The sequence below is a fragment of the Nicotiana tomentosiformis genome, chromosome 11 (assembly GCF_000390325.3).
Source record: "Nicotiana tomentosiformis chromosome 11, ASM39032v3, whole genome shotgun sequence".
Taxonomy (NCBI): Eukaryota; Viridiplantae; Streptophyta; class Magnoliopsida; order Solanales; family Solanaceae; genus Nicotiana; species Nicotiana tomentosiformis.
The window spans coordinates 117,360,321-117,374,458 of record NC_090822.1 but is presented as its reverse complement, the minus strand read 5'-3'; the positions used below and the strand labels follow the sequence as shown (position 1 = coordinate 117,374,458).

Sequence of the window (14,138 nt, the reverse complement as noted above, 5' to 3'; positions counted from 1 at the left end):
ACTTCTTTTAAAACACTGAGTGAAAAATAACATAAATATTGACGGCGACAAGAAGAGGTTGGCAACGAATTGATTGGGTAGTTTAATCGGGAGAAGTGGAGGAGCTAATCATTCAGATTGAGGCCTTTGGAGGCGGTTTGGTTGGTGTTCTAGAAGTCACAAGGTTGGGGAACTATTGTCGTTAGCGAGGTAAGTGAGACTTTAAACTTTCATGCTTGATTTTCTAAAACTGTTTTGAAAGTATATTTTATCTGCCCAGTCAATGTGTTAGGACGAGCGTGCGCTTGGCAGAATCGGTGGTTTTTGACCAACTGCAAATATATATTATTTGTAAAAAGCTGAAGTTATTTGATAAGTGATTTGTGGTGTGGTGTGGTGTGATGTGGCGTAACCTCGTGCTATGACGTTAGAAATTATTTGTTCGCTGTCATAATTTATTTGGGGCATTGTGTATGCCGCCGTGGTAGATTTGGGGCATTATGTATGTTGCTGTGGACTTGTTGGGGTGCTTGGTTAATTTCCTGCACTGCCGTTTATGACAAATCCTTAGTGTAGATTGTGTTGAGATATATAATATTGTGGTTGAATAATTGCTTGGACCTTATAGAGTAGTTATATATATATATATATATATATATATATATATATATATATATATATATATGGTAAAAGAAATTTCGTGCATATTATTTTTGTGCTCGTTGTGTGTTTGTATTTTCTAACACTTGTTCGAGAGGTATTCAGAGTGGCGGGTCGAGGATCTTACTGGGTTATATTTACGTATAGCTCACTCCTTACCTGTATGTCTATGCAGGTACTGCTGGTAAAGACAGAGCTAGTAGATGACGAGTTCGTTAGAGTTGATTCAGTTATTGAGGTGAGCCGCCACATTGTTCGTGGAGGCCGCCAAGAGAGTCTTTATTATATATATATATATATATATATATATATATATATATATATATATATATATATATATATATATATATATATATATATATATATATATATAGTGTGTTTGGTATGAAGAAAAATATTTTTTGGAAAATTATTTTTCAAGTTTTTCATGTTTTGTTGACTTAAATATTTTGTAAAATATTTTTCTCATGAATTCATTTTTGTCCAATTGGAGGAAAATATTTTCCCTATCAAGAGAAGGGAAAATATTTTTCGTAACTCTTTTTCAATTTTTCCCATCATATTCCCCATCCCCACCAACCCACCCCCACACCCCACCTACCCACCCTACCCCCACCCATCCCCACCCTAAATAAAAATATTATATATTAATAGTACTTTCTTTTCATGTTATAGATAAAAAAAAAATATTTCAACAAATGCGTATTTTCTTTTCATGATATAAAAATATTTTTATTTTCAATTTAACAAAAAAAGTACTTTCTTTTCATGATATAGAAAAAATATTTTCTCTCATTTCAACAAAATGAGTATTTTCTTTTCGTGATGTAGAAAAAGTATTTTCTTTCATTTCAACAAAAAAAGTATTTTCTTTTCATGATATAGAAAAAATATTTTTTTCATTTCAACAAAATGAGTATTTTCTTTTCGTGACGTAGAAAAAGTATTTTCTTTCATTTCAACAAAAAAAAGTATTTTCTTTTCATGATATAGAAAAAATATTTTTTTTATTTCAACAAAATGAGTATTTTCTTTTCATGATGTAGAAAAAGTATTTTTTTTATTTCAATAAAATAATTACTTTATTTTCATATTGTAGAAATAATACTTTCTTTTTCAACTAAAAAGAGTATTTCTTTATAGTTATGGAGCATAAATTTCAACGTTATTTTGCGTACAAAAGTAAAGCAGCACATTAGTTCCTTTGGGTTTGTGTGAATTTTTAGAAGAATAATTAAATTATTGAAGAAAATAGAGTCCTGAAAATGTTGGTTTTTTTTTGGGGGAGGGGGGGGGGGAGGGGGAGCAAGGAAATATGGGGACTTGGAAGAAGGGGGTGAGGAGAGTAACATAAAAAAATATTTTCTACTCTCTAACCAAACACTAGAAAATATTTTCCGAAAAAAGTTTTTCACTCATCACCAACCAAACAAGGGAAAATAAGTAATAAAATCACTCATTTTCCATGAAAATATTTTTTAGGAAAACATTTTCCTTCATACCAAACACATTCGTAATCTCTTTTGTAATTCTCTTAGTTGCTCCATGGTCTAGTGTGGGATTTGGGCTAGAGTGTTGTTCTTCCATTTTGGTTGTTATTATTTATAAATATTTATGAAATAACTTAGATCATTAATCATTCGCATTTTATTATTAAAATGTTGGAACTTACATTTATTTCGGCTGCGTTTTGAATAAATGCTAAGTATATAGAACAAGTTGGTTCGCCTGGAGGGTAATATTAGTTGAATGATAGGCACGTATATAGGGTATTTTGGGACGGGATAGTAGAAGACCTAATTAAATAAACGGCAAAGGTCCAAATATACCCCTCTACTTTCGAAAATGGTCTACGAATACCCCTCGTTATACTATTGGGTTATCTATACCCCTGCAGTTATACTTTGGGTTCAAATATACCCCTCATTTAAACGGAGGGACACGTGCCATCATCCTTTTGGCTAATTCTAAATATTTCCTAATTAACTAAAAATACCCATTACCCATACCCGAAAAGCAATTTTCTAAAGTAATTTTTTTTTTTTGTAAAAACTGGAATGTTTTTACTAAAAACTGAAAAAACGAAAATATTTTTTTTTTCAATTTTTACAAAAAAACTGCTTTAAAAAAAACTGAAAAATAATTTCTAAAATAATATTTTTGTAAAAACTGAAAAAAAAAATTCTAAAGCAATTAAAATCGGGAAAAAACTTTTTTTTTTAACTAAAAATTGAAAAAATCAAAAATATTTTTTTCCAGCTTTTAGAAAAATATTGCTTTTAAAAAAAATGAAAAATAATTTATAAAGCAATTCTTTTTGTAAAAATTAAAAAACAAAAACTGAAAAGTAATTTTCTAAAGCAATATTTATGTAAAAACTGAAAAAAAATATATTTTCTTTTTTTTTCAGTTTTTAGTTAAAAAATATCAGTTTTTTTCAGTTTTTAATTGCTTTAGAAAATTATTTTTCAGTTTTTTTTTCTAGTTTTTACAAAAATATTGTTTTAGAAAATATTTTTCAGTTTTTTTTAAAGTAGATTTTTTGTAAAAACTGGGAAAAAAATATTTTCGTTTTTTTCAGTTTTTAGTAAAAAAAATCAGTTTTTACAAAAAAGATTGCTTTAGAAAATTGCTTTTCGGGTACGGGTAATGGGTATTTTTAATTAATTAGGAGATATTTAGAATTAGCCAACAGGACGATGACACGTGTCCTTCCGTTTAAATGAGAGGTATATTTGAACCCAAAGTATGACCGCAGGGGTATAAATAACCCAATAGTATAACGAGGAGTGGTTTTAGATCATTTTCGAAAATAGAGGGGTATATTTGGACCTTTGCCGTTAAATAAATAAAAGTATATTTAACCAAAAGTTGAAGACATATATAGTTCTCTTAAGCGCGCTATTATATTTTAATCCGTCGGCGTGAATAGTATAATTCAAGTCCAATGCAAAAGAACCCCCCAAAAAAGAAAATTAAGCGCCATTTGCCAGCCTTTCTATTTGAGAGAGAGAGAGAAGCAAAACGTTTCACGCATCTATTGACACGGAGTCAAAATTTTCATTAAAGGATCAAAATATAAAGAAATAAACTCACAAAAAAGTCAAGTGGTATCAATATATAGTATATATACATATTTTAAAAAAACATTACCTAACTACAAAGCGTAAATTTTCGATCAAGGGTGTCGGTCAACACCCCTTGAGTGCATGGCCGAAGGTGGGGCGGTATATTCTTTCGTGCATGGACACAGACATGCACATATTATCTTTGAGTTTAAATTTCGTGCATTCACCTTGTAGAAAATACTTACTACTATAATTAGGTCACTACTCACTCATATGATAATTACAATTAAATTTTTATAAATAAAAACTTTCATCAACAAACTTTGTTTTCTGAAAAGTTACTACCATTTAAAAGAACATACATGGCGATAGTCTGAAGTCTGACAAGTGCTACTCAAAATCTTAACTTCCTCCCTTTCGCATTACAAGTTTTTATCAATTTGTCTCCTCTTTCAATAATTACTGCCTGCAGATTTTGATGGCTTTGTTGTATCCTGTAAGTAGGATGTTCATGAAAAATCTAAAAAACTAACCAAACAGAAAATCAATTCAAATTGAAGAATAAGAACCGGCATCTTTTTTTTTTGCTTTGATTTTGATTTTTAATTTTAATAACCCATAAAATCTGGTTCAGTTTTGGGTTTAAACGCAAAATACTGAAAAAATCAAACCAAACCGACTATATAAATACTTATTTAAAAATTATAATTACACATATATATGCATATTTTTATGTAAATTTTGTAAAATTTTATGGTACATATTAATCTTTTGTACTATTGGTTTGTAATCTTGTTCTTTCCCTTTATGATAATTTAGATATTTACCTTCACCATCTAGTTTTATTTATTGTCTTTATTTTTATAAGTTCTAGAATATATTTTATGTTAAAAATAACTTGTTTTTAATTAAATCATTAAATTATATTTCATCACCTTTTAATTCAATTATTCTCATCAAGATATCTGATAACTTTTCTTAAAAAGTGCTTGGTTTGGTAGTATTGTGCTGGAATATAATCGGTGGAATATGTATTTAATCGTTCATGTAACATATTTTGAAAAAAATTCATAAAATACCAAAAAAATCGACAAAAATTTAACTGATAAAAAATTGACTCAATTAGTTTGGTTTAATTACTATATTTGAAAATTTAACTTAATTGGTTTGATTTTCTTTTGGGGGAAAATCAATCCGAACCAAACTATGAATATCCCTACAAGTAAGGTTTATTGTCAATTCCAACAACAATAGACTTGTAGTGGGGGAACTTATATATAACTTAAACTAAGTGTTTGTCACGCCTCTCAAAGCCTAAAATTACCTGCTGCTCTAACAACGTAGTATATAACTTATAGTCACACGTATCCGCTTGCAGGACGGAAGAGGTTTACCTGAACCTCTTCGTTGAAAAATTATATTGTATATATAAGACAAAATCTTATATATTAAATTTTGAATCCCCTTAACACAACCAAAAGTGTAGCTTAGTGGTTAAAGGGGTTCAAAATTTTTGTAAGGTCATAGGTTAAGTTCCCACTAGCTACAATCTTTTTTAACTTTTTTTCTTTTTGAACCCCTTTGCGGAGATCCTGACCTCCGCCACTGTCCGCTTGTACTTACAACATTAAACCAAGCTATAGTAACAACTCCACCTTTAGTTGATTTACCGTTTCCAAATGCTAACTGTATTCACTGCTCAAGTCTCTTATAAACAGACAAGAAAAGTCTAGAAGCGTTCTCTTTTTCTCTTTATTATTCTCTCTTTTTTTGGGTACTCAATATTTTGGGGAGTGGGTGTTTGGGGTTAAATTAAAGGAGCTAGCTATAGGGCTTGCTTTATTGTGTTAACAGTGTCAGCTTTAGATTTTTACCTCATTTATACAGCAGGTTTCCTATCACTTTAATCGAACTCTTATTTGCTCAAGATGTAACATTGGTCCTTGCAAAAAAGTAAAGATCCTCTTCTTTGGTCCTTCCTTTTTCTCTTTTAGACCACCACTTCTTTTTGTGATGTTGAAGCTGATTTTGGCCTCCAAATTATCCCTTTAGAATAGGCTTTAATATTACTACCAAGTAGAGCCGAAGCTAGCATTCCTGCATAATCCGGTAATTTCGGTCCAAAACTTATATTTGTTTAAAAATATTTATTTAAAATATATAAATTATTGATTTAGAATCTAGTAACTTAAAAAAATTATAATTCTAAAAATTTATTAGCTTCAAATTCCGGCTCCAATGCTACAAAATGTTCATGCAAAAAGAGGAAATGAAAACGAGAAAGATAGGGAGATAGAGGTTTGACGTAGGTTTTTTGGTTTGTGGGGAAAGGGGTGGTGTCATCATATCATGATATAGTGTTATTCTCTTCTATCTGTCTTTTAACGGAATATGATGAGAAATCCTGCTTTTCTTTCATTGGATTTCATTGTGTTTTTATGGTTGCCTGCAGTTAAATAGTTAGCATAGTTTTTAGTGGAACTTTGGCGTTTTCTTTCTTTGACTACTATCTTATCTATTGTCTCTTCCTTTCCCAAAAAATAGTACAGAAATTTTAGTTCAGTTAATTGACTACCTCAGTTTTCTATCTTATTGATGGAAATGTGGTTCCATCTTGTAATTCTTTCCCCACAATGTATAGCCAAGCACTGCATGTCAATAGAGGATCTCACATTTAACATACATATGTGGTCATATGGATAATATAATTTTTTTATAATATAAGTATATTTTAATATGTTATAGTAGTTAATTTTTCTTATTTTTCAGTTTCCTAATTCACTTTTAATTTATGATTTCTTTGATTATCTATATTACATGATAGCGTAAAAACTATTTTACATTATCAATCTATAGAAGTTAAGCAATTTAGAGGGGGAAACATTAAGTTATGCACTATGTAAAAGTTCGTTTACATGTTAATTTCTGTTTTACCAAATTATTTATCAATTTAACGTTCATCAAGAAATTCACCTTTACCTACCTAGTATATAACCTAGTTGTGTAAAGATTGTTTTACACTATCAGTTTCAACTCTTAAAAATGGATTTGACTGATATGTATTGTCAATAAAAAGTTTTTTCTTATACTATCAGTTAAATTTATCTTGTTAATATAAGTTATCATTTTTTTTTTATCAATTTATCAATTAATGTTTACGAAAGATTTACCAGCTCAATTACCTAATAAAGATTCTGATCCTATAAATATCTTTTATACTGCTAAATCCTAAAAATAAACTCTAGAAAAATGGTAGTAAAATCAGCCACTAATGCTTGCATTATGGTAGACTACCTACATAACACCCTTTTGGGATGCGACCTTTGCATGAATACGGGATGCTTTGTGCATCGAGTTACTCTTTTAATTGATTATTTGAACTTTCATCTTATTGATGGGGTTGTCAATCTTGTAATCCTTTTCCCATAATGTGTAGCCAAGCACTGCATCTCAATAGAGGATCTCACATTTAACATACATATATGGTCATATGGAAGATATAATTTTTTTATTTATAATATAGGTGTATTTTAACATATTATAGTAATTAATTTCTTTTATTTTGAGGTTCCTAATTCACTTTAATGGATGATTATCTTTAATTACCTTTATATTATATGATTGGGGAAAAAATATTTTGCACCGTCAATCTATAAAAGTTAAGCTATCTAGTAAAAAAATTTAAGTTATGCACTATGTAAAAGTTCGTTTGTACTATCAATAACTTTTAATATGTGACGGTTTCGATTTTACCAATATCAATTTAATGCCCACCAAGAGATTCACCTTTACTTACTTAGTAAATGACATAGTACATTATTTGTGCTTAGAACTTATTAAAATTCTTGGATAAATAGATTTGGAATTATATGCATTCACAATGTAAAACTTTTTCTTATACTATTAGTGGCTTTTATCTTGCGATAGCTTATCATTTTTACCCGACTACCGATTAATGCTTACGAAAGATTTACCTGCTAAAATTATCTTAATAAAGAACATGATCGAGTAAATATTTTTATACTGCTAGATCATAAAAATTAAACTCCAGAAAAATAGTACTAATGCAAGAGAAAGTTACCATATATAGCCTAGATTTGCAGAGAATCTCAGTATCTCACACACTCATACCCGCACGAACACACCTACACATGTGGCAATGCATTCAACTATTTTGACCTTACTTTTTATGAAGTAATCAATGCTTAGCTTCATTGCTTTCTCTATTTTGACCGACAATATTTCCAAATATAAATTCTGCCGAGAGCTAACCTTCCAAATTAGTCTAATTAAAACAAACATTGTAATATCATATGAAACACATCATTTTCTTTATAATATTCATGGTGTTCGGGTATCTTCAGGTATATGTTACCTTCCACCGATACAAATACCGAATAACTAGATCTGTCCATTAAAACTTAAACAGACAGGAAGAAATCACCTAGTTAAAGCTTGGATCCCTCTTATAAGATTAATCTGATATCATCTTGCATGAAAGAGGCCGGTGAGCATAACTCGAGAATTATATCATAAATCCAATGCTAAACATATAAGTAGTGAACTTGCAGCAGCTAGGGCTGGGATTTGGGAAATAAGTTAATATTACAAATTAATTAACTATTCCAATGGATACAATACGTATAGCGTAATAATCAGAAAGAAAACACACACATTGTAAAAGAACCTCCAAAAAAATTACAGCATACTAGAGATTAAAAACAAAGATAACAAACTTAAGTACAGTAGATACACATTTAATTTAGATCAATACAAAACCTACCAGGAATAAATATGTATCTCCACTGCATCCTCAACATAGAAAGCGCCAGCTTTAAGAAAGCCTTCACTTTCTTATAATATTAGGGTTGAACATTTTGAGTAGTTAATTTCCATTGAGTCATTTCCACTTTAGCTTGAGAACAAAGTGAGAAACTTCAAGATTAATGAAGTTAATTAACATATGGACTAATCTTAAGAGATTATAGAAGATGGCTGGTCGTAGAAGAGTTATTTAGACCAGAAAACCCCAATATTGATTATTTTCCAAACTACCCAAAAACTGTTTGGTAGAATTTGACTCCATTTTCACTGGTGGTGCAACTTGAGAAACCCCATTTGATGCTTCAATAGTACTTTCACCTTGAACTTGAAAAGGGTACAAATTTGTTGTATGCTCAAAGTTAGCTGCCAAAGATGGCAATAAATTATTGTTGTTGTTGTTCCCGGTCTGAAATCCCATTTCAGTACCAAATCCTTCTCCATAATTATTTAGGTTTTGGAAAGCAGCCATAAGGGGTGTAAATTGTGTAGATGGTTGTGAAAATTGATGGCCAATAATTTCCATGCTACAACTTGAAGGACTTGCACTTGTTGAAATAATAATATTAGAATTACCCATTTGTCCTCCGGTTGATTTTGAAATATTATTGTTGTTGTTACTGCTTTTACTTCTCTTATTCCTCCGGCAGCCGCCTCCGACCGGCACGTTTCTCATGGCACCTCCTCTGGTCCAATAACGACGACAACTCTTACAGAAGTGGCGTGGCTGTGTAAGACTGTAATTATTGAAGTAACAGAACTTAGTATTTGTTGAATCACACCTAGGACACTTTAGTCCAGCTTCTGGCAGTGGAATTTTTGCCATCCGGGCTCGATCGACCATGGAACCGGGCCTGATCGAGCCCAGCCCGCCACCCACCTGAGCGGGTGGCGGAAGGGGTGGAAGCTGAGGATTTTCAAGGCCAGGGTTTCCTTGTTGATGATCTGGCTGTTGTAACTGGGAAAAAAACAAGAAGAAAAGAAGCAAGTTAGGAAACTTGTTCACAACTCAAGTAGGCATATATATTTGGTATATTCAACAAAAAGACTAGTAGAAAAAAGGAATATGAATATTACTCTTTTTAAATCTGCCTTTTCTTAAGGATGAAGAAGTTGTATCAAAGGGGAAATTGAAGATTAAAGATTAAAGCCATACCTGTTGCAAATTAGGATGATCTAAATAGACTGGAAAAGATGAGAAAATCATGATTTTTTTTTCTTTGATCTCTTTACTCCTTATCTTTTATAAAGGTTGATGGGTTTTTTGGAAATATATGAGTGGCGAATCACAATAAAGAGAGAAGAAGGGAATACCAGAACCCCCCAACAAAGAGAAAGGATGAAAAAGAAGAAAGAAAATGGAGGAATTAAAGATAGAGAGGGGAATTGAAGAGAACTTTGTTTAGTTTAATTTACTTTTCCCTCATCACATTCTCCCTTTCTCTTTTTGTTTCTATTACTATCTTTTTAGGGTTTTGTAATGTAATTTTGAGTGGGCGAAGTTCCTTCGTATTTAAGCTTTCTTTGCTGATGCCCTTGGACTAACTACATTCATATTAGTGCTTGAGAAAAGTAGTCCTCATTTTTTTGGTTTTTGATATACGGTTCCGTATCAGTATTGGGACCTGATTAAATCTGAATTTGTGTTGAAAAATCTCATATTAAGGATAAAGCACCCTCTAACAAAAAAAGATTATATCCGGAGATCGAACCCGAGTCGTCTGCTTAAGAACGAAGGAATAATTTATTCATTCCACCACAATCTTTGTATATTTGTTGTGACTCCTTACTTGCATGAATGAAGAGAGAAAAAAAATGTGCACATTATCAATTTGCTTATGGTGGGATCCTCTTGCGTAATAGAAATTCTAAATGGGGTAGTGAACATATCATAGTAGCTTTATACAATTATCAAGAGAGTGATATTCTTTGGACCCCCTTTTTAGCTTTGTGTTTGCCTTGTGTTGGGATAATTAAGTAATGGCTATTACTACCTTACTACTATAGTACTATTACTTTTTATGGTACCTTGGTAAAAGCTAAGCACACTATTATTGTTAAGTTTCTTCTTCTCCATCATCTTCTTCTTCTTCTCTCTTTTTGCTCTTGTCTGTTTTCGATCTTTTAAAGTTTATGGCTAGCTTTAATTTACTTTAAACGTTCGATATGTATATATGTGCATGCAATTTGGTTTCAATTAACACGTGGAGAGACGTTCCTAACACAAACATCAATTTGGAATTTCTTAATATTTAATAGAATATTCTAGTAGCAAGTGTTTTTTAAAGTGTCTCGACTATGTGAACTTTATTTCATTGAGAACCTTGAACTTTTAATTAGTACGAGAGGAGCTAGAGATCATTTCTCCCATGATATTGAGCTAGAATATCATTATTGTTTTTTTCTTCTGCTGTTTCCTGGATCAAAAGGTGATGCATATGTGGCTGCACTAATTTAATCTATGTTTTATTTGTGTTAAAAATATAATTAAGTAATTAAAAGGTTTTCTCTATTTAACAACTTAATATTTAAGATGGGATGGTATGTAACACACTTTAACATGATATTGGAACATGCATGAATTCAAATATGACCGGCATTCATTATCAAAAGTATTTTCAGGTACGTGACTTATGAAAAATAATAAGGCATGCACGTGATGGAGCATGTCAAAAATATAATTATGTTATTAAAAAAAATATTCTCTCTAATAATATTAAGATTTTAAATGAAATGATAATACACTTCAACAATATTTGTCATTAATTCTTTAGTATAACACAGCCTGGGATGAGATGAGGTTAGACAAATTTCTTTTTCCTTTGGATAATCATTCAGTATCCAAAGTCCACTGATCCGGTAATTTGAATTCGCATTAGGTAAACCTACTAAGGATCAATAAATTATTTCCTGCCAAAAAGTTTTTCATTTTCAAAATTGATCAAGCTTGAAATCTTCATCAAATTATTAAGGGTGAAGTAATCACAATCGTCCCACTACATTATAATATAAGGTTATATTTGACTTTATAAGGAATATGTTAGGAGTATATAAACATACATAAAGAACATTGCATCCTGCCCTATTTGACAAGACTCATATATAGTGATATCAGGAAGATCCAAAAAAGAGTCAAAATTTTCAGGCGGTTGTAGTCATTATTACTGCTTGTTAACAAGATGTATTTATTTAATCAAAAAATTAAAAATTTAAACAAGATTTCTTTCAATTTTTATTGTTTGAAAAATGTCCTTTGTGCCCTTTAGATCATGCAGTTCATTTATGTTCAGACCCATAATAAACTTTTCGGCTTGTGGGTATGACTGGAATATGCTCTTTATTTTAAGCTTGAAACACACAATTGACACAAATATTTCCTCAACTTCAAATGGACATCACTTGGTTTATGATTATGTATTTTCAATGTGTTCGGACGTAATAGGGATATGTGCTTTCGTTTACAAATAATCTCGTACAAAATTCGTATAGGTTAAAATTGTTAAAAAGTTCATGTAGATTTATTTATATCATATAATTATAGGAATAGTTTCATTGTATGGTCACTCAATATTTATTTTAATGTACAAAAGTTATAAACTATTTCTTGCAATAAAAAGAAATCCCTTAATTTTGCCTAACTATTTCTGAAGTTTGAAAGCAACTAAACAATTTATTATAGCTATGTCACGACCCGGAATTTCCATCTTCGGGACCGTAATGACGCCTAACATTTCACTCGCTAGGCAAGCCAACGTTAGAGAAATTCTTAAGCCAATTTTTAAACAGTTCAAATAATTAAAACCAATTAAACTGAAATGAAGTACGAAGTGGCATAATAACCAAAATATCTAAGTACAACCCCAGAACTGGAGTCACAAGTGTACGAGCTACTAAAAGTTCTACAAGCAAAGTTTGAAATAAATACAGTTATTTCGAATGAAATGAACAGTAAATGAGGAAAGAGGAAGGGAACTTCAAGGTTTGCGGACGCCAGCAGATCTACCTCGAGTCTCCAAATGTGATAATCTGAGCTAATGCGCCTCACGTACAGCTAGGACCAGTACCAAAATCTACACAAGAAGTGCAGAGTATAGTATGAGTACTACCAACCACATGTATTCTGTAAGTGTCGAGCCTAACCTCGACGAAGTAGTGACGAGGCTAAGGCAGCCCCTTATAATAATCTGTACGCAGTATAAAATAATGACAGAAAAAAAAAATGCGGGAACACATTAAAGTAGTTAATGCATGAAAGTATCTCAAACTCCGAAGAAAAAATAGTAAATGCCAGAAATACCAATCCTTAGAGTCTCGTATGAAAATACCGAAGCCAACACAACACGATAAGGAAACAGAAACACATAGACTGTTGCGGCGCGCAACCTGATCCCACAGTACAACACAATCCTTCATTATTCCACCATAATAATATCAACAATAATAAATAAATATATATTACGACGCGTAACCCGATCCCACCATATAATCATAATCAATATCATAATTCACCCTTATTTCACCATATCAATCCACCCTTATTTCACCTGTTGCAGCGCGCAACCCGATCCCACCGTACAGTATGAATAAATCAATAAGTGCATTTAATTTAACAACTTAAATCACAAAAGTCCTCTACGAGTAATGGATATAAAGCAGAAACAGAAAGGGAATCTCATCTCAAATTAAGAATCCGTTACATTGAATACTAAACAATAAGACAATTCAAATAAATGACAACTAAGGGTACAAGTAAGCCATTTAAGGCAAGTAGCAGTAAGTCATGAATGCATGAAAAAATCTAACATTTTTAACACGAGAATAATAAGTGACAAGTAGCAATTAAAGTCATGGGAAGCATTTAAAACACGTAACAGTTAAGGCATGGAATGAAATAATTAATGAAATGCGAAAAATCAGGGAAACGAGTAATTCGGCGGCATATAAGCACTCGTCACCTCGCATATACGCTGCAACACGTGAATTTCATATAGCATATAGTTCAAGGATTCCTAATTCCCTCAAATCAAGGTTAAACCCAACACTTACCTCACTCCGTAGTCAACTCAGAGCTCTACCGGGGCCTTTCCTCTAGAATCCACCTCCAAACCAATCGTAACTAACCACAATGGACTCAATAACGTCAAATAATGCTAAGAGAATCAATTGCAATACATAAAGTTCGGATTTTTATACTTTTTCCAAAAAGTAAAAAAAAGTCAACCCCGTGGCCGCTTGGTCAAACCCGAGATTCAGACCAAAACCCATTTACCCATTCACCCCGAACCCGATTATGTTATTAGTTTCGAAATTCGACCCCAAATTGAGGTCGAAATCCCGAATTTGCAAAAAACCCTAATTCTTCCCAAATTCCTGATTTTCTACCATGGAAGAACAAAGATTAAGGCTAAAAATTAATGGGTGATGTTAGAAATGGAAGAAAATGAGTTAAAGTATACAAACCTATGAATTGGTGATGGGTTTTCTCTTTAAAATCGCCTCTAGGCCGAGCTCTAATGGAAAGTTTGTGAAAAATGGGTGAAATCCCGTTTTTGAAATGCTTAAATGACTCGGCGTCAAGCCTTCTTAGCGTTTGCGAAGGGCCTGCCGCGA

General features: G+C 31.7%; 1 protein-coding gene across 1 annotated transcript; it reads right to left on the bottom strand.

Annotated features, from left to right (window-relative positions):
* Positions 1 to 8,293: 8,293 nt before the first annotated feature.
* LOC104112167 (dof zinc finger protein DOF2.4-like) lies at positions 8,294 to 9,878 on the bottom strand. The gene is made up of 2 exons (XM_009622017.4): positions 9,685 to 9,878; positions 8,294 to 9,486 (listed from the first exon to the last, which is right to left on the bottom strand). Exons 1-2 carry the CDS (start codon positions 9,733 to 9,735, stop codon positions 8,722 to 8,724), a joined length of 816 nt encoding a protein of 271 aa, XP_009620312.1. The 5' UTR covers positions 9,736 to 9,878; the 3' UTR covers positions 8,294 to 8,721.
* Positions 9,879 to 14,138: the final 4,260 nt, after the last annotated feature.

What these genes read in the sequence shown, in the direction of transcription:
- LOC104112167 (XM_009622017.4), bottom strand. Translation starts at nt 9,735, where the DNA reads ATGATTTTCTCATCTTTTCCAGTCTATTTAGATCATCCTAATTTGCAA. An exon ending in ATCATCCTAATTTGCAACAG is followed by an intron (nt 9,487 to 9,684) that starts GTATGGCTTTAA and finishes TTTTTTTCCCAG; the next exon opens with TTACAACAGCCAGATCATCA.